This window comes from Benincasa hispida, chromosome 10, assembly GCF_027475165.1.
Source record: "Benincasa hispida cultivar pf3 chromosome 10, pf3_genome.v1.1, whole genome shotgun sequence".
Lineage (NCBI taxonomy): Eukaryota > Viridiplantae > Streptophyta > Magnoliopsida > Cucurbitales > Cucurbitaceae > Benincasa > Benincasa hispida.
Genome location: NC_143487.1, coordinates 21,226,972 through 21,247,404, shown reverse-complemented (window position 1 = coordinate 21,247,404; position 20,433 = coordinate 21,226,972). Strand labels below are relative to the sequence as shown.

Sequence of the window (20,433 nt, the reverse complement as noted above, 5' to 3'; positions counted from 1 at the left end):
AAGAAAAGACTTACTTTCTTTAGGATCTGATGCTACACCGCTACTCAATATCGTAGGGGATCCACCCTATCATAAGTGGATTTCTTCATTTTGATCTTATATCATGATATAAGTAAGCCGTTTTTATTAGCTTACGATGTTTTTGGAAGCCCTCGTCCAAATGAGTATTTTACAAAAGTAATAGGAATTAGACTTAATATGATTCCAAATAGAAAAACTTCAATCATTTCAATTTAGTTGAACAAGGAAAATGAGAGGTAATATCTATCCTTAAAATATTAATCGGTATTGCCCATGAATCTCAATGACCAAGAATTGGAAATTGAATTAACAAGGTAAAGAACTCTACAATATATAGAATATATGGAATACCACCCAAATGTTTCTTTTTCCGAATTGTGCATTCAATTAATCTCAATCAAATAAGTCGTATTAGTCTATATAAATCTATATAAAATATATATAGTTACATTGGAGTTAGAAAGTAACTACAAGTAACCATGGTTAATAAACATTAGTAAACCTACTACTACACAATTAACTCTAATACACAACTTACTTTGAATTTTGTTCTTTTTTTATCTTTGAAATTTCAAAACATTCATTTTAGTTCTGGAACTTTTAAACAATCTTTATTTAAGTCCCTCAAGTTATTCCTTCATTAGCGCTTAACAAAAGAATGAAATATCCTTTTATTTTAGGGCGAGTAGGCACCATGTGGACTTCCTAGGAAAGAATGGGAGCAGAGGAGAACAGAGTCATAGTGATGGCAATGCAATTTTGTTGATCGCAAAGCTAGAGGTGATAGGCTCGAATTACATGTGAATGTGAGGATGAAAAGGGTGGTGAAAGAAGTACATGTGGATGTCACCTCACTATTTTGTCAAATTATTAACGGATAAATAGACATTTTAAAAGTTTAAGGACCAAAAAGAATAAAATACAAAAAAGTTCTAGAATCAAAATAATATTTAAACCAACTATAATTTAACAAACATCAAAATATAAATCAAAATGATATTTTATTTTTTATTTTTTTTTTACGGTCCACCAAATAGTCGGATCACATTTTGCACGTGACAAACATTATTTTGTTATGAAATTGAGAAGCACGACGGGAACACGGATATAGAGAAAATATATTATAACAATATATTTATAAAATAATATTAAATATATAAAATAACTAAAATTATAAAATTAGATAATATGAAAGTTAATGGAATTTTAAAGTGGAATTTTCACTGATGTATGTATGATTTTCAGATCCACCAAAAGCCACTTTTTATAGGCAAAATGACAAGTAAGATGTGAACTTATATGGATACCAAGCATGAATAATTAACTGCAAGGCACATGGACAACATGAAGGGTGACACATGGCTTTTGGGACACTAAGCAATGGGCATCTGTTTATTATTATAATATTCATAATACTCTCTCTTAGATGCCTATATATATATATGAAATATGGCTTGTTAAAACTTTACTAGGAAAAACCCAATAGGAAAAAACACTAGTGAAGGAAAAAGAGTACATAATTCATAAAATATATACTTCTAAAAGAATACAATATATTTACTCCCCTTCATGAAAACATCACTTAAGATCTCTAAGTTGTTGCATTCTAATGTTGTGCACCAATTTTTCAAAAGTTGCGATTGGTAATGCCTTTGTAAATAAGTCTGCCAGATTATCCTTCGAACAAATTTGTTGTACAGTGATGTCACAATTTTCTTCAAGATCATGAGTGTAGAAAAGCTTCGGTGAAATATGTTTTGTTCTATCTCCTTTAATATATCTTCCTTTGATTTGAGCTATGCAAGTTGTGTTGTCTTCGTATAATATTGTTGGAAGATTTTTATTAGAAGATAAGTCAAACATTTCATGAATGTGCTGAGTCATTGACCTTAACCATACATATTCTCGACTAACCTCATGAATTGCAAGAATTTCAGCATGATTTGAGGAAGTGAGCGTTATGGTCTGTTTCACCAATCACCATGATATAGTAGTTCCTCCACATGTGAACAGACAACCTGTTTGAGATCTAGCTTTGTGTGGATCAGATAAATATCCAGAATCTGCATAACCAACTAGATCAAAATTTGATTTATTTGAATAAAACAAACTCATATTGATTGTTCCTCTAAGATAACAAAGTATATGCTTAATTTTGTTCCAATGTCTTTTTGTTGGAAAAGAACTATATCTTGTTAATAAATTTACAGAAAATGCAATATCTGGCTTTGTATTATTAGCAAGATGCATAAGTATACCAATTGCACTAAGATATAGTATTTCAGGACTAAGAAGTTCTTTATTATCTTCTCAAGGTCAAAATATATCTTTCTTTATATCTAATGAACGGACTTCCATTAGAATGTTTAATGGATGTGTTTTATCCATATAAAATCTTTTCAAAAAATTTTCAGTATAAGTAGACTGATGAATAAATATTCCATTTGCTAAATGCTCAATTTGCAAACCAAGGCAAAATTTTGTTTTTCCAAGATCTTTCATCTAAATTTTTTTCTTAAGATATTTTATTGCCTTTGAAAGTTCTTCAGGAGTTCAATTATATTCAAGTTATCAACATATACAGTTATAAGCAAATCCTTATTGTGATTTCTTTATAAAAACACACAGACATATTGGATTATTTTGATATCCTTCTTTCAATAAATATCCACTCAGACAATTGTACCATATCTGTCTTGATTGTTTCAATCCATATAGTGATCTCTGTAACTTTATTGAATACCATTCCCAAGAATTTGATGTATATGTTTCAGGTACCTTAAATCCTTATGGGATTCTCATATAAATATCATTATCAAGAGATCCATGTAAATATGCTATGACTACATCCATAAGATGCATATCCAGACTTTTATACAAAGTCAAGCCAATTAAATATCTTAATATAATTGTATCCACCACCGGAGAATACGTCTCCTCAAAATCAATACTAGGTCTTTGCGAAAAACCTTGTGCAACTAGTCTAAGCTTGCTTTACATCTTGTGACCTCATTATTTTCATTTCTTTTCCTCACAAATACCCATTTGTATCCCATAGGTTTAACACCTTCTGGTGTTCAGACTATTAGTCCAAAAACTTGAAGTTTTAAAAGTGAATTTAATTCTCCATCACTTGTTTCTTTCCACTGAAGCCAATCTTTTCTATGTCGACATTCTTCAACAAATTTTAGTTCAGGATCCTCATTTTAAGATATAATATCTAGAGCAACATTATATACAAAAATGTTGTCAATAATTACATTAGTTTGATTCCATCTTTTTCCTGACATGACATAGTTTATTGATATCTCATTCTTATCTTTAAGTATCTCACCTACCTCACTAGTCATGTCAAGGATTTCTTTATGGGTATTTACATCCTCAACCAAATTTTTTTCACTATTAATTATTTTTCGTTTTCGAGGATTTTTATCTTTGAAATCCAGTGGTCTACCATGCTTTTGACATGTTCCAGACTCATGAGCGAAAACTTGTTGCGTTGGGATATTAATTTTTTATGGAACATTTGCAATTGGTATATGTGACTTAGTTACTTTATTTGCATCTATAAATGCATTTGGTAATTGATTTGCTATATTTTGCAAATAAATTATTTTCTTAACTTCAATTTCATATTGATTTGTACGAGAATCTAAATTAGGGATGGCAACGGGGTCGGGCCGGGGGGAGGGGGGTGCACTCCCCATCCCCCTCCCTTGAGGATTTTTAATCTCCGTCCCCGCCCCATTCCCCATTTTGGGGAGTTGGGGTCGGGGAATCCCGTTCAGGGATTTGAGTCCCCATGGAGAAAAACGTCTGTTTTTTATTTTATTATTTTATTATTTTTATTATTTAAAATTAACTAAATTTAATATTTATATTAAAATTGTAAGTTTTATATAGGAAATTAGTATTATTGTTATATATAGTTGTTAAATTAAACATTACATGGTTTTTTTATTATAAATTAATAAAATTTAAATTTATTATATTATATTTTTAAAATTAAAAAAGAAAAAAAACTGAAACATACTGTTTCAGTAATATATTATTATTATTACAATTACTATATATATATATTAACAATTAAAAAAACGGGGTGGGGACGGGGATTGGGTTCGAGGTTGGGGACGAGGGGGGGATCCCCTCCCCGTCCCCGATCGAGGACCGATTTAAATCCCCGGTTTGGCCCCTGTCCCCGGTCAAACAAAGGATTCCCTGCCCCGATTGGGTCGGGGACCTACAGGAAATTTTTCCATCCTCAATCTAAATGAGACAATAACGATGTATTCCATGCAATTTTTTTTCTAATTTCTTAATTCTCCCCCTAATTTTGGAATATTTCTCTCATTAAAATGACAATCAGTAAATCGTGCAGTAAATACATCATCCGTTAGGAGTTCAAGATATTTAATAATTGATGAGGAATCATATCCAATATATATTCCTAACCTCCTTTAAGGACCCATCTTAGTGCATTATGGTGGAACAATTGGAACATATACTGCACACCCAAAAATTCTCATATGTAAAATATTTTGCTCATGACCATAAGCTAATTGTAATGTCAAGTACTTATGATAAGCTACTGGCCTAATGCTTACAAGTGACGCTGCATGCAAAATAGCATGTCCCCATAAAGATGAAGGAAGCTTAGCTCTCATAAGTAATGTTCTTACAATTAATTGCAAACGTTTTATAAATGATTCTACTAAACCATTTTTTGTATGAACATGAGCTATAGGATATTCAGCATTTATCCCAATTGACATACAATAATTATAAAAAAAAAAAAATCTTGGGATGTAAATTCATCAGCATTACCAAGACGAATGATCTTAATTGTATAATCAAGAAATTGTGCTCTTAACTTAATTACTTGAGCAAGTAGTCTTGCAAATGCAAGATTTCGACTTGATAATAAGCACATGTGTGACCATCTATTGGATGCATTTATTAATACCATAAAATATCTAAATGGTCCACATGGTGGGTTAATAGGTCTACATATATTACCATGAATTCGTTCTAAAAGTGCAGGTGATTCAGACCTCACTTTAGCTGGTGATGGTCTAATTATCAATTTTCCTTGAGAGCAAGCATCACATGATAATTCATTAGATTAAAGAATCTTTTGGTTCTTCAATGGATGTCCATTTGAATTCTCAATAATTCTCCTCATCATTATAGATCTTGGACGACCCAATCGGTCATGCCAAATTGTAAATATGTTTGGATTCATGAACTTCAGGTTCATTATGGCATATGTTTTAATTACTCATATATGAGTATAATATAATCTAGAAGATAAAGCAGACAACTCTTCCCATATAAGTTTTTCATTTGAGACAACGGATATGGTGCATATATATTCCACATTTTTACTATCAATCTCAATATGATAACCATTGCAACGTATATCTTTAAAACTTAGAAGATTTCTCTTTGATTGACTATAGAACAATGCATTGTCAATTGTAAATTTTGTTCCTCTAGGCAAAATAATATTTACTTTTCCAAAACCTACGATCAAGTTTGCAGAACCTGATATAGTATTTACTTTTTCTTTCAACATTGTCAATTTAGAAAAGTTTTTTTTATAAGTATTGTGTGTAATTGCATTGTCTGCCAGACAGAGGTCTTCTTTGCTCATTTTTTAAACACCCAACATATGAAAATGATCCATGTTTCTTCAGTAAAAGAAAATAATTACAATAAAAAAACAACACTTAAAAAAACAATAACATTAAGTCTAGATATTCTCAAAATAAAAAAAATAAAAAAAAAAAAACACTTGATGTTCCATCAACTACGCCAATCTTCTCTTCAAGAGATTCAAAGAAGTCTATCACATCCAAATTTGTCATATGAGATGTGTCAATATATCATTATCCTAGTATGCAAAATTTGCTTCCATATTTTTCCTTTTTTCCTTCAAGGAGGCTTGATAGAGGTCAACTAAGTGTTTTGACGTATGACACGTACGTGGCCAATGCCCAGTCATTCTACATTGAAAGCATTTATTTTCAACACTCTTTGAATTTTTATCTTGTGGAGCTTTTCCTTTGTGATCATCATTTTGTGTGATTCTTTTGAAATTTAAATGATTAGAACGACCACCACGAAAATAATAATTATTTATTCCTCTACCACGGTCATGACCTCGACCACGATTATTAACATTCACAACATTCACTTCAGGAAATGGTGTTGTTCTAGTTGGTCGAGATTCGTGGTTTTTCATCAATAACTCGTTATTTTATTCGACCACGAGAAGACATGAAATTAATTCAGAATACTGTTTAAAACCTTTCTCTCAATATTGCTACTACAGAAGCATATTCGAGACATGAAATGTAGAAAATGTCTTCTCTAACATATCAGCATCAGTAATTTTCTCTCCGCATAACAATTTCGAATTGATTTTAAATAATGTGGAGTTGTAATCACTTACTAATTTAAAATCTTGTAGCCTAAAGTGCATCCACTCATAACAAGCTTTAGCAAGAATAACTTTTTTTTATGATCATACCTTTCTTTTCCACAAGATACGTGGATCTTTTATTGTAAGATACTCCATTTTCAATCCCTCATGGAGATGATGACGAAGGAAAATCATAGCTTTTGCTTTGCCCTGACTGGATTTCGTATTTCCTTCTTTAATAGTTTCCCCAAGATTCATAGCATCCAGGTGGATTTCGACATCAAGTACCCATGACAAATAATTATTACCGTTAATATCAAGGGTGGAAAATTCTAATTTTGTGAGTTTTTTCATGGTAGCACTATCATAAAATATTGTACTTATGTTATAAATTTAATAGATATTGAATATACAAAATAACTTAAATTTATTAATTGTAACGAAAGGGAAAAAATCGACATACCTTTAAAACATACCTTTAGTAGAGAAAATGACGGGAGCTCGTGCTGATAATGTGTTGTGAAATTGAGAAGCACGACGGGACACACAGATATAGAGAAAATATATTATAATAATATTAAATATATAAAATAAAATAACTAAAACCATAAAATAATTAAAATTATAAAATTAGATAATATGAAAATTAGTGAAATTTTGAAGTAAAATTCTTACCAATGTATGTGTAATTTTAAGATCCACTAAATGCCACTATTTATAGGCAAAGTGGTAAGAGTGGGATGTAAACTTATATGGACACCAAACATGAATAATTACAAGACACAAGGACAACAAGAAAAATGACATATGACTTTTCTGACACTAAGCAATGGACATCTATTTATTATTATAATATTCATAATATATATGTGTATATATATATATATGTTTCAATTTTTTTCCAGACGGGAAGGCAGAAAGATAGCAAAGTATTTTTCTTTTCGTACTCTTACTTGAAAAGGAAAAGATAAGCAATGTAATGAAAATCCACGTGTCATTACATAATAGGATAGTTATATGTCGAGAGATACGGGATGGACCCATGTTTTCTTGTGTTTCCAATTTCTTCTTCTTCTTCTTCTTCCAAATTTGCGGTGGTGATTGAATTAGTTAAGCATCATCAATGGCATTGTGCGGACCGAGCCACCAGCTCGCTTTAATCTCCGGCAACGGGCAACAGAGAACAAGATCACATAGCAGAACCAAAAGAGGATTCATAAAATTTCAGGCATCGACGAGCTCTGAAGCGGCGGTGTTCGAGGAGGGGCAATTAGAGCGGCCCAATTGGTCTGGACAGACCCCTTTGTCTCGCCTTGTCGGTGCTCTCATTTCCTTCAAACCCCTCTATTCCATTCTTAAGCTCGGCGCCAGACAAGTTTTAATCAGGTTTACTTTCTGTAACGCTTATTTTAGGGAAATTGATTTTGGTTTTGGGTTTTTGTTTAATGTAGTTTTGGTATGTGGGTTTGAACAGTACAGCGGAGAAGAAGAACATTCCATGGCGAAACCTGACTTCCGATATTTTGGAGTCAGACGTTTATAAGGAACTCGAGAGTGTTCAAAATCCCTCCATTGTCTATCCTGATTGTAAGTTTCCAATCTTATAAGAATAATATCACATCAAACCAGAAAATTAGTAAGCCTAACGAATTCATGTTGTTTTGTTAGGACAATTTTATCACTATAGTGTACAAGCTTTAAGAGAGATTGTTTTTCTTATGGAACCAACACCTTTCTACAAGATCATACAAACTCTACTGTGTAGAGTAAACTGAACTTCAAGGAACTTGTAGGTGAGAAAAGTATTGACTGAAAAAGCAAAATTCCGAAAAGACATATTTACTGACTAATTTTGTGGTCATTCTAATAGTTATAACTCTGCTTCAAGTTAGATCATTAAAGGAAAAGACACACCCATATGTGAAAGAATGCAACACTAAAAGAAGAGTTGCATACCATGTATTCAAACAGTTAATTTCTTCACCTTGATGTATTACTGCATTATGTGTTTTAGTTTTTTAGTTTTCCTTTGACCTGTAGATTTCTTAAACTTTTGAGTTGATTGATGATTTAGCGAGTTACATAGTTTAATGTTATAAGATGGTCAAGTCAATACTTCCAAAAGATAATAGGTTTTTGAATTGTTGTAGGGTGTCCTGTCATTGCAGTTTGCGCCAGTACCATCTTATTTCTTATCCATACAAACTAAGAATTATTAGTTAGAAACTCTTAAGTGATAAGCACGTTGATTGGAATGATTTTTCAAGTGTTTAAAAATTAGGTTCTCTTTGATAGTCAATTGGTTTTTTGTTTTCTCATTTCTAAGTTTATGCTTGTTTCTACTTAATTTCTCTATTATGTGCTTTTACATATCTTTAAGAAATACTTGAATTTCTAGTCAAATTCTAAAATAAAAAACTATTTTTTTTATCTTTCAAAATTTGACTTGTTTGTTGAAATTTGAAAACGTGAGCAAGATGTAGATAACAAAGTAGAGAAACTTATGAATGGAAGTAGTATTTATAAACTTAATTTTCAAAAATAAAAAACTAAATGGTTATCAAACAGAGTATTAGTATTGAAAACAACAATGGATTTGACCATGGAGAAAGAAAACACTGTATACTTGCATCATATATATCAAGGGATCTTTTTAAATCTCTTTTATTTAATATTAGCATTGGAAGTTTTCTGAAAGCTTGTTCTGTAATTGATCAGAATATTGCTCATGTTGAACAGATTACCTAAAGCCTTTCCATGCATATGACGAGGGTAATCTCTCATGGCTTGTAAGTGACTATTCTACAGAATCTAAGCATCAATTGGGCCGACTTCCATACGTCGAACAAAAGTTGAATATGATGAGTAAATACCTGCTATGCTTGTAAGTCATAGTATATGTTCCTTGTAGGCTGCAGCAGAAGTACAGCCCGCAACCATGTCGATGATTATGCGAGCGGTACCGAATGCCTCTTCGGTAGATGAAGCGAAGGAAATAGTATTTGGAAATTGGCTTCGTAGGATTGAAGAGCATCATCTGAAGTATTCAGGAAACCCTATTCTAGACATTCTTGACATTGGTTGTTCAATAGGTTTTGGTACAAGGCAACTGGCTGATAAGTTTCCAACAGCTAAAGTAACAGTGAGTAAATTTCCTCTCCATTAGCTTCCCTAATGAAAAACTTCAATTCTTTGAAGCTTGTATAGGTAATTAACCTTCAGTTTTGTTTCAACTTTTTATGTCTGATTCATTTGCTATAGGGACTTGATTTGTCTCCTTACTTCCTTGCTGTGGCTCAATACATGGACAAGAAAAAAGCTCCAAGAAAGAATGCAATAAGATGGTTGCATGGAAATGGAGAAGACACTAGCTTGCCTTCAAGATCTTTTGACTTACTTTCCATTTCTTATGTGGTAAGAATTCTTCTTTGATCAAACAATGTCCTAAGAAATTTTCCCGTAAAGGAGAAAATTTGAGGTGGTTTACAGCTACAATTTTGTAGTTATATAGAGTGAAATTTTCAAGTAATCTATAGTCTCTGATGTCTTGGAAAGGTTAGGATTGGAAGAACTCAGTTGCTTTGTAACACTAGGATCAAAAAGATATTGGGGACCAAAGTGGTTGGCTAAAACAAGGATTAAACTACAAACACATGGTAGTCAACTCATTTCAAGACCCAATATGTAAGCAGCTGTAGGACTTTTAAGAAAGTAAGAATGCCCGTTTTGAAAACTAAGATCGCGTTTGATAATCATTTGATTTTTGATTATTGATTTTTAAAAATTAAGTGTATAAACACTATTTCAACTTATAAGTTCATTTGTTTTATTATCTAACTTTCCCAATGAACTAAGCCTGATTTTGAAAACTAAAAAAGGTATTTGTTTTAAAAACTTATTTTTGTTTTTAGAATTTGACCAACAATTCAAATGTTTCTATCAGATAGGTGAAAACCAAATTAAGGAATTTGGGAGGGGTAAATTTTAAAAATAGAAAACTAAAAACGAAATGGTTATCTAACGAAGTCTAAAAAAATGTAGTTTTTATACACTTGTTCTTGTGTCTGTAATTTACCTAAGAATCCAATTGTTTCATTACACGAGGTGAAGATCATGGTAATGAAATTGTGAGAAAGCAAGCACAATTTTCAAAAACAAAAAACTAAGTACAAATTATTGTCAAGTGAGACCTGTATTGTCCAGTTATATAAAAATTTACTTAGTATTAACCTACCATGATTGTTGTCTATGATATTTTAGTTCCATGAATGTCCCCATGTAGCAATAGTGAACATCCTCAAGGAATCATTTCGAGTTCTTCGGCCTGGTGGCACAATTGTAATCACTGACCAAGCGGTAAGTTGTCTATGCTTTTTTTTTTTAACTAGTTGAATACTATGTACGTTGCACATGAGTGTTTTCATAATAGCAAATCTAATACAGTGCCTTCTCTGTCTTGTGCAGTCTAAATCAAAGGTTGTTCAGGTATGATTAGATATACATTAATTATTTACACGTTTGAAAAAAAGTAGCTTAAAAAAGTTTATTAAATCTTGATGAATTTGGATATCATGTTGCAGGAATTGTCCCCAGTACTTTTTACCTTATTAAAAAGCACAGAACCTCATCTAGATGAGTATCACCTTACTGATTTGGAAGAAAAGATGAGAGAAGTTGGCTTTGTGAATGTGACATCAAGACTCACAGACCCAAGACATGTTACAATAACAGCAACAGTTCCACTTTGATGATAAGTATTGAAAACTTCATAGGTTTATTAACAATAATAATTCAGACAATTTTGTAGAATACAAGTTTGAATTGAATTGGTTGTGTTTATATTTTTGTATTGGGTTCAGTCCTCAGATTACTTGCTGCTTGACTGATTCATGTGACAAGTCCTAATCTGTGAATTGTTTGTAGAATCTAATGGAAGTTAAAACTTTTAGTAAAGATGGGGAAGGATCTTGGCTTTCAGTTGGTTCATATTTAGAACTAATGAAAGGTTGTGATTGAGTTTGAGTTTGAGTTTGAGAACACTTGCTAAGAAAGAAGAGACCACTCTTAAATAAAACACTATCCATTAGGGATGTTGACGGTTTGATTTTGTGAGTCAAGTCAAATCTGAACTGAAATTGAAATAAAAACCTAATCAAACCAAACTAAACTGAACTGCAAAATTCAATTTACGTGGTTTGGTTTTACAGTTTGAAAAAAAAGATAGTTGAAGGAAAAGAAACCTCAAGCGTCTTTGATGTAGACCAAATCAAATCAAACTGTATTTTTCTTTTGTTTTATTAATATTTAAATTGAATCTAACCGATACGGTAAAAACTGATATTTCGATTTGGTTTGGTTTGGGTTTATTTTTTTTCAATTTTTTGGTTCGGTGGGTGCAACCCTACTTTTGTACAAAGCACTAATAAAATGTTAAACAACTTTGTGAGCATATATAGAATTCATTGGCTAAGTTCCTTTTCTGAAAAATCTTTGAAATGGTTTTAAATATTTTTTTAAATTTTAAAATTAACTTCTAATAATTAACAAATTATATAAAATGATAATGTTAATTAGTTAACAACAGCCTAATATACTCTAAAATTAATCTCCAATACATTCTAAAAATCCTTCTTCAATTTGATGGGGAGAATGGGTAATCCATGAAACAATTTTATATAAATATCTATAAGGATAAGAACAATTCCAATTGACAAAAAGAGCATAGTTCAACGGACATCAAATGCACTAAAAAAATTATCAACTTCGAGGTTAGAGGTTCTATCCCCACTCCAAAACTTGTCACAAAAAAAAAAAAAAAAAAACTATTGCAAATTAATGGGTTGTATGAAATAGGTGTAAAATGTAATGTATTTCTCTTAGCATATCAGTAAGTAATGTATCTCCAAATTAACTATAATAATAAGAATATGTAAATTTGAGTCGATAGATAAAAAATTAATTATCATCTCAACAGTCGATGATTCGATTTCAAAATTCAACTAAAATAATTGCGAGTTTGACATTTAAAAAAAAATAAATGAAAACAAAGCAGCTGACTAGCTCATCTCAAAACAATAGTTTAAGAGATTGGGGAAAAATTCCACTACACAAACTCCTCGAGTGATGATCAACCCAATGTTCTAATCAAACTCCTCGGGTGATGATCAACCCAATGTTCTAATTTTGTTATATTTGTAAATATTTTTCACAACAATATATATATATATAATTATCCAGACTAAAGATGTCCACGAGGTGGTATTGGGATGTCATTCTCCATCTTCATCCCCACTCCCCATTTCATTCTCTATCTCGACAAAAAATTTTCCCTATTAGTTTTTTTATATAAAAATTAATTAATTTAAATTACTAATATAGATAAATTTGAATTAAATAATTAACTCTGTCACTAAATTATTTATTATGGTTAATTTTATATAATAATTTAAATTTAAAGATAAATTACTTAAATTTTTTTCAATATCTTCCAAGTGGACATCTGTAGTCCCGGCGGTATCTTCCAATCCACTCCAATGACCTCTTAGTTTGGTGTTCCAACCACCACCCACCATTTCTTGTGCAGAAATCTAAATATGAATTATCCAAACTACGTCAAATAAAAAGAAGCGGAAAATAGTTTCATTTATCCCTAACTTTTAGGTTTTATTTCTATTTTGGTATTCAAAGTTTCAAAATATTATATTTTTATCTTTAAATTTTGAGTTTGAGTTGAATTTAATTCTTTAATTTTATAATATTATAATTTTTTCCATTGTAGTCTATGACTTATTTCAATTTGGTTCATATGATTCAAGATTTACACTTTTTTAACATTGATTTTTCTTTAATATCTACTAAATGTTTATTAATCAACTTGAAAGAATTAAAAAACTTATAATCAATTAAGTTTTACTATCTTTTCATCACTATTAAAATACTATATTGATCCTTATATTCTTAAATTTGTGCAATTTTAATTCATTTACTTTTAATAAATCTTAAATTTAGTTTTTCAAATTAATTTGATATGTAAACATGTTTTCAAAATTTAAAGTAAAAATGTTAATAGATATCAAGAAGTTTTTAATAAAAAAATCAACATTAAAACCAACATATGGACTAAATTTAAGATTTATTGATTGTATATAAATTAAAATTGGATATTGGAAAAAATATATTAAAATTGAACAAACTTCAAATCATTTGGACGAAAATAGTATTTAGATATAAAACTAATTTCAAAATTGTACTCATAATTATTTTAAATAATAGATTATTTATATATAATAAAAGGAATTCCTCTTCATCAGGGTCGTCAATTGATCCGTCTGTCTTCCCACTCAGCGTATAACAAAAAACCAAAAAAACGAAAATCCAAACCGATTCAATGGTTTGGTTTGTTTTTTAGTATAAAATTGGACATATTGCTTTGTATTTGGAGAAAACCTAAAAGTATTGGTTCAGATCTGTTTTTTATTTGAAAAACCAATCAAAACCGAACCGAACCAATGATATAATATATATACCCTCGAAAATAAGCTCTTCATTAAGAATTTTTTTAAAATATAATTATTATGGTGCATGTATATTTGATGTTTAGATAAAAGACCAATTATTATCAAACATGTAAGTTTTTTAATTTAGAAAAGTGGCAAGAGAAAAAATAAAAATGTCAAATTTCAATTTATAAAAAAAGAAATAGACCCAATTTTAATTAAAGTTAGCAAAAATGATCAATTCTAAACAAGGTGGAAACAAAAATAAAAAAAAAAAAATGGAAGAAAAAAAGAAAATATAAAAAATTGAGAACCAAACCGATCAAAATAAAATCAAATAATTGGTTTTTTTTATTGGACATTGATTTGGATCCCTTCCTTATTAATTGGTTTGGTTTGATTCTTAGTTGACCTTAAAACTGACAGAACCGGACCGACTATCACCGCTTCTTCTATGATAAGTCTACGATGGACGTTTGACTACCACGATTCCATCAAATCGAACGGTCAAAGTTTGTTATAGAATACGGTTGCAACTAGTACAGAACGCATAAGATTATGGGTTACTTCGTCTTTGGCCGATCCTTCCATCTTCTTTGAAGCAGAGAAGGCAACTGAAAGCCGAGTTGGTTCTCCAGGCTACCAATTTTCACATCCAATCACTCAGCTCATTTTCAATTCACTTGAAAATTCCTTAATTCATTTTGATTTTCTCAAATCCATCTTTCATTTCAAGGAATTGTTTTTTTCGTGTTTCTCTGATCTCGATTTTGATCTCACGATCTCTCGGATCTCCTTCTTATTTCTCCATGGAGGAGGAGCAGCAGAAGAAGGCGAAGGATCAAGAACTCTTAGTGGATCACGAAGAGAATGAAGCAATTGAGCTTGTTCTATTTCAAGTTTCTGAATGTTATGTCTATTTGGTGAGTAAATTATGCCCAGCACGTCTTACAGAAATCGAAGTTTTTAGTTCTGATGCAGAAATCTTAAGCTTTCTGTGGACTTCTTTTCCGAATAGTATAATGTGAAGTAGTTGTTAACACTACAGTTGATTTGTATATTCTTGGAAATTGCTGATATCATGTTTTGGCTTTTTTGTGCATTTGTCGTATCAGTATCTTCCCTTTGTGAAAGGGTTTTTTTTTTTCCTTATATATAATTTCTTGTTATGCTTACGTCCTATTCCTACTTTCGGGAATCATGCAATTGAGGTATCTTAGTTATGAAGATGTTTGATATCTTGTTGGTGCGTTTAATTTGTGGTGCTGCGTTTCTGTATCCACATTTTGTCTTTTTGGGATAATGTTTATATGAAAAAGGAGAGAAAACTAGTGTACTGTATCTGCTGGTTTTTTACTTCTGTATAATGTGAAGATACAAGATGTTTTCGTGTGTATGTATGATAATATTAGGTTCTGTTGGTTATTTTATTTCTTCGAATTAACTGTTTTTCTAGTACTTAATCTAATTTTTTATGATTTTCTGCAGATACCGCCAAGAAAAAGTGCGGCTTCCTACAGGTTTTAATTGTTCCTTGTTAAACAATGGATAATACTGTATATTTCTATATGATCTAGATGTAGTACAGAAGTCTTGTTGTTTACTAATATTATGTCCCCTAGATCAAATTGATGATTTCATTATTTGGTTTTCCAATATTAATGTGTCTGCTGTTGACTTATAATCCCAAATTTAAGTTAATATAACAGAGAATATAACTAGTAAAAGAATTTGGACGTATGTATCAACTAGATGACTGAAATTTAGTTAGATCTAGAAATATCCCTCAAGACGTGCATTTTATCTTTGAGGAGTCTTATGTTCTTTTCATATCCTCATACTATAACTTTTATTGCGTTGACACAATTCCTGGCCTTTTCTTTAATTTATGCCCATTCAGTAGCTGTTCATTATTATCGTCTGTAGGGCCTGTCAGCACCCAACAAACATTGAATAATGGGAACACAAAGGACCACACTTTAGAACTGAAGTGTAAAATACACATTACACACTTCACAATAATAGCTATTAGCACCCAAGAGTCACTGAACTGTTGTTTCTCTTACGCTTAGTCATTATGATCTTTCTAGTTATATTGAGCGACTAACTGATACGACTGTATTTTAAAACGTTCCTTGCCTTTCAAACATGTAGAATCTCCACCCCCACCTCAAAAGAAAAAGAAAAAATAGTGACAATAAAAATGAAGTTCTGTTTATTGTTTTATTTCATTTTACTCTGTTCATTGTTTTATTTCATTTTACAAGCTCAGTTTCTATATATTTTTTTTAAAGTTATTATTCATTGCATTTAAAAATTTAACATTATTATAAATGTTTTTTTTTTTTTGGTAGGAAACATAGACATTTTGTTAATATGATGAAATTATAAAAAAGGGAGAAGTCCTATCTGATGGATGATGAAAAAAAAATTTCAATCGGTCATGAGATTAGATTAGCTTAATTACAAAAAGGAGGACCCAATCTCCACCAACTAAGGAGACAATAAAATGATAGATGTGAGAAAGCCCACATCTAAATTCAGCCAAGGAATCTTGTTTTCTTTCTTCTAGAATGCTGGCTGAACAATATAGGCCAGAGACCCGAATGCTTCAAAAACGAAGTCCCAAAAGGTTCTTGCCTGTATGCACCAAGTAAAGACGTGGTTTTGGGAGTCCTCATCCTTATTATATAGAATGCAGCAGTTTGGTGAGATGGATATTCATGGAGATCTTTTTTGAAGCTTGTCATGGTATTAAGACACAAATGGCTAAACTCCTAAATGAAGAACTTCACCTTTTTGGGATATGGACCTTTCCAGATGGAGAGGTTTTGCAGCCAATTTTTCCCATTGATATGATAGGGATCTAGATAGTGATTTTGAAGAAAAAACCCTTCTTTTTCCAAATTCCAACACCAAAAATCCAAGGATCCATTTAGAGTAACCACATCAAGAGTATCAATAACATTGGTCGATTATAGATCATAACATAATAGTTCTCTTTTTTCTTCCTTTTTTTGGCATGTTTTGTGTGTGTGAGTGTGTATATAGGTCTACATTGGTTTATCCCTAGCTGTGAAGAACAGATGCTTTAGTTTGATAATGTATCTTTGTTTGATCTTTGATAAATAAATCCACTACATATGTTCACCATTTATGACTTAGTTATGAAAATCCATTATATACTAGTCATTTATAACTTAGTTTTCAACTTGGTTCTGGTTACCTTAAGGGCTGATGAATGGGATGTGAATAAATGGGCCTGGGAGGGAAAACTAAAAGTCCTTAGTAAGGGAGAAGAATGCATTATCAGACTTGAAGATAAGACCACAGGTGAGACCATCTCTTAGTTGGTTGCTACAAAAGAAGTACTGTGTATCTGTAGTATTAAAATGGTAGGTGAATTATATTATCGCTGATGAGGTATAGTTGGTGTGTTTCTAAAGATTAATGCTGTTTATTATTATAATAGGTGAATTATATGCCCGGGCATTCTTGAGAGATGGAGAACAGCATCCAGTTGAACCTGTAATTGATAGCAGCAGGTTGATTTTATTTTGAATTGAAGTCTAATCGACATACTAATAACACTCTTTGTTGGCCTAACCTTTTATGTCTAAATTGCAAGTTTTGTTGAGGTTGCTAGTCCAAGTAGTTAACTGCTGTTGTAGTCAGCGTCTAAAAGTTAGAAGTACAGTTGTTCAGATGGATATATTTATTGGCATCTTTATCTTATTTTAACGCTTATTTGAAGGTGTCTGATGTAATGTTTAACTATTGCAGATATTTTGTTCTTCGCGTAGAAGAGAATATTGGTGAGATGACCATCTCTCTCGCCCACATTTTCCATCTAATAATTATCTCATTATAAAACACTAGCTGGTTCGCATTTTTGTGTAATTTTTTGTCTTTGGTCAATTAATTAAGTAATTCATTCTTCCCCCTCATCTCACTTGACCTGATGTTCACTCGTTGAATGAGCAATATGAGGTGAAATGTCATGAAATAACATAAAATAATACCACAAAATGTTTTAGTGAAGTAATTCCTTCCCATAAAAGGTCATCTGTCTACATTCTTGCATGAGTGGTGCTGAAATAGCTGTAATGGGGTATTTATTTGTGAAACATGCGACCGGCTAACACTTGATTCTCTTGAGGGGGGTAGAGGTAGAGGGGGAGAAATAGAGACTTTAGAACAAAGTCAATTTGGATTGAATAATCAATAAATGTGAAAGATCTATATGTATATATGCAGATGGTCGCCTCCGGCATGCATTTATTGGCATAGGATTTCGAGAAAGAACGGAGGCTTATGACTTCCAAGCAGCTTTGCACGATCATATGAAGTACACTGCCTTCTACTCTGCAATTATTCTATTTTTCATATAGTTGGTCATTCTAAAAATAGAATTTGCTAGGGATGTTGAAGTATAATTGCATCTTTGAATGATGATATGGTCTACCACTAGTAAACCTAATGCACATTTTACATCCATTTTTGAAAAAAGATATCTCAACAAAAAGAAGAGTGCAGAAGAGATGGAACAACAGTTTCAGAATACATCCTCAGTTGATTACAGTCTGAAAGACGGCGAGACTATAGTTCTTCAATTAAAAAGCAACGTAAGCTGATTTTAAACTCGTTAGTCACTTCATTGTGATTTATCTCATCTTTACACTTTCTTTGTTATCACCAACAGAAAAGCACTAGCAACGTCAAGAAGTCTTCTGATCTGGATCATGTGAAAATTTCTTCATCTGAAGAAGGCAACACAAAAAAAGAGTCAATTTTTTGTATCAAACCACCTCCCCCTCCTCCAGCTCCACTTTCACCTGTTACATCCCAAAAGTCTCCTACAAATCTACCACAAAATATCAATTTGGAAGAACCTTCTAAGCACAAGACATTAGAACCTGCAAAAGAAGACTCCAATGCTGCTGAAGGTCAAAGCACACTTGATGTACCTGATGATGATTTTGGAGATTTTCAGACAGCTGGGTGATGACATGGACTGTGACATGGCACTTGTACATTCTCGAATACTCTAATCGTCTTCGGTTTTCAGTAGATTCACGCTACAAATTGCTTAGTTTTCACAAGATATCTTATGTACTGTTGTTAACCTTTGTTGTGAAATTAGCTTGAAGAGTTTCCAATAAAGAGTGATCCCAAAATGATGTGATTTTACCAAATCTCAGTGGTTTAGTTATAACTGTGATGAAGCTAAGGAACAAAAGGGAATATGGAATATCATGGAAAATTCTCTCTCTCAGCCTTTTCATTACTGTTCTTCGTTAGAATAAACTTTAATAAGGAAATCAATTTAGGTCATTTGTTAGGCGTTAGCCAGTGATTTGTAGCTATTTTGTTTTAATTCTATTTAAAATCAACTCAAAATTACCAATCTCAATAAAATTGCATGAAAAACTCTCGCTAAAGCAGCATGATAATAATATTAACGTAATCTTAACCTGGAAGCAAATGCCTCAAAATTGCATTAAATGAATCAAAGACTGGAACTTAAATATTGAGCCTTTGAGGAACAGTTTACAAAGGAAAAAAAGAGTTACCCATGGGAACTTACTACTTAGAGGCTCCTCAAAACAGAATGAAAGCATTCTTAAATAAACTAACTAACAATGTCAAATAACCAATTAACAGAACAACAAAATAAACTAAAACAGTCCTGAACTACATCATAACTATCGAACATTAACCATTTTAGACCGAAATTTTTATGAATTGTTTAAATTGATTTATTTATGAAACTTTAGAATATTAATCGATATACTTATTAGAATTGACATATGTCCAGCTAAAGAACTTAAACCTCTCATTTTGTGGTTGAAATTATAAAGTTTTAACTATTTTTTAAGAAAAACATTTAACTAGTTAAACTATACATTGACAGATACAAGCGAGGGACATAATAAGTTGCTGTTTTTATTGATTATCAAGAGTTGTGTACAGAATTCATAATGAATTAAATAAAAATAGTATTCATCTGTTTTGTTCCATGTTTTGAATCTTGATAAATCTCAATTTAGGAAGTTGTAATCCCAAACATTGAGGAAGTAGTTTTCTTTGATAATAATCTAAATCTACCATGAAATTCTATTTGTGCACAGAAAATAAAAGTTTTTTTAGTTCAACAATTTTTTAGTTGGAAGATTTCTAAAGATAGTCTATTTTTCGTATAATCTCCATTTAGATGAAAAATGGAGAAAGTGAGAAAAAAACTAAAATTCCTCACAAGCCAATTAAACAGATAATTAACTATTTAAACGAATTTTTTTAAAAACTTTATTTATTCAATTTTTTCTAAAGAAATTAAAGGAGAGTAATTTTTTGTGGGAATCCGATCTTCACAAATTCTTTTTGGGTGTATTTCACTCTAATTATATGGAGAATTTCTTAAGGATAGAGAATGAAATGGAGGCTAGAGACGAGAAAGCCTCAGCTATCCCTATCTCCTATCCGTCCCGTGGG

General features: G+C 31.3%; 2 protein-coding genes across 3 annotated transcripts; both read left to right on the top strand.

Moving 5' to 3' along the window:
- The first annotated feature begins 7,352 nt into the window (after window positions 1-7,352).
- On the top strand, window positions 7,353-11,398 carry LOC150033181 (uncharacterized). Its single transcript, XM_090305808.1, has 8 exons — window positions 7,353-7,831; window positions 7,920-8,032; window positions 9,185-9,234; window positions 9,357-9,587; window positions 9,707-9,859; window positions 10,706-10,801; window positions 10,910-10,930; window positions 11,026-11,398. The coding sequence occupies exons 1-8, from the start codon at window positions 7,569-7,571 to the stop codon at window positions 11,191-11,193; spliced, it is 1,095 nt and encodes a 364-aa protein (XP_090161934.1). The 5' UTR covers window positions 7,353-7,568; the 3' UTR covers window positions 11,194-11,398.
- Window positions 11,399-14,489: 3,091 nt separating this feature from the next.
- Window positions 14,490-19,216, top strand: LOC120088974 (Adaptin ear-binding coat-associated protein 1 NECAP-1). Of its 2 annotated transcripts, none has more exons than XM_090305809.1 (8): window positions 14,490-14,864; window positions 15,430-15,461; window positions 17,174-17,274; window positions 17,414-17,486; window positions 17,725-17,756; window positions 18,199-18,289; window positions 18,452-18,566; window positions 18,644-19,216. In XM_090305809.1, the coding sequence occupies exons 1-8, from the start codon at window positions 14,751-14,753 to the stop codon at window positions 18,944-18,946; spliced, it is 861 nt and encodes a 286-aa protein (XP_090161935.1). In that variant the 5' UTR covers window positions 14,490-14,750; the 3' UTR covers window positions 18,947-19,216. The 2 variants fall into 2 exon arrangements, with proteins under 2 accessions (XP_090161935.1, XP_090161936.1); XM_090305810.1 differs by lacking the exon at window positions 14,490-14,864 and adding an exon at window positions 15,292-15,334.
- Window positions 19,217-20,433: the final 1,217 nt, after the last annotated feature.

Coding starts and splice junctions, on each gene's coding strand:
- LOC150033181 (XM_090305808.1), top strand. CDS start 7,569: ATGGCATTGTGCGGACCGAGCCACCAGCTCGCTTTAATCTCCGGCAAC. Junction 10,802..10,909: donor TTGTAATCACTGACCAAGCG/GTAAGTTGTCTA, acceptor TGTCTTGTGCAG/TCTAAATCAAAGGTTGTTCA. Junction 10,931..11,025: donor CTAAATCAAAGGTTGTTCAG/GTATGATTAGAT, acceptor ATCATGTTGCAG/GAATTGTCCCCAGTACTTTT.
- LOC120088974 (XM_090305809.1), top strand. CDS start 14,751: ATGGAGGAGGAGCAGCAGAAGAAGGCGAAGGATCAAGAACTCTTAGTG. Junction 17,275..17,413: donor ACTTGAAGATAAGACCACAG/GTGAGACCATCT, acceptor TTATTATAATAG/GTGAATTATATGCCCGGGCA. Junction 17,757..18,198: donor TCGCGTAGAAGAGAATATTG/GTGAGATGACCA, acceptor GTATATATGCAG/ATGGTCGCCTCCGGCATGCA.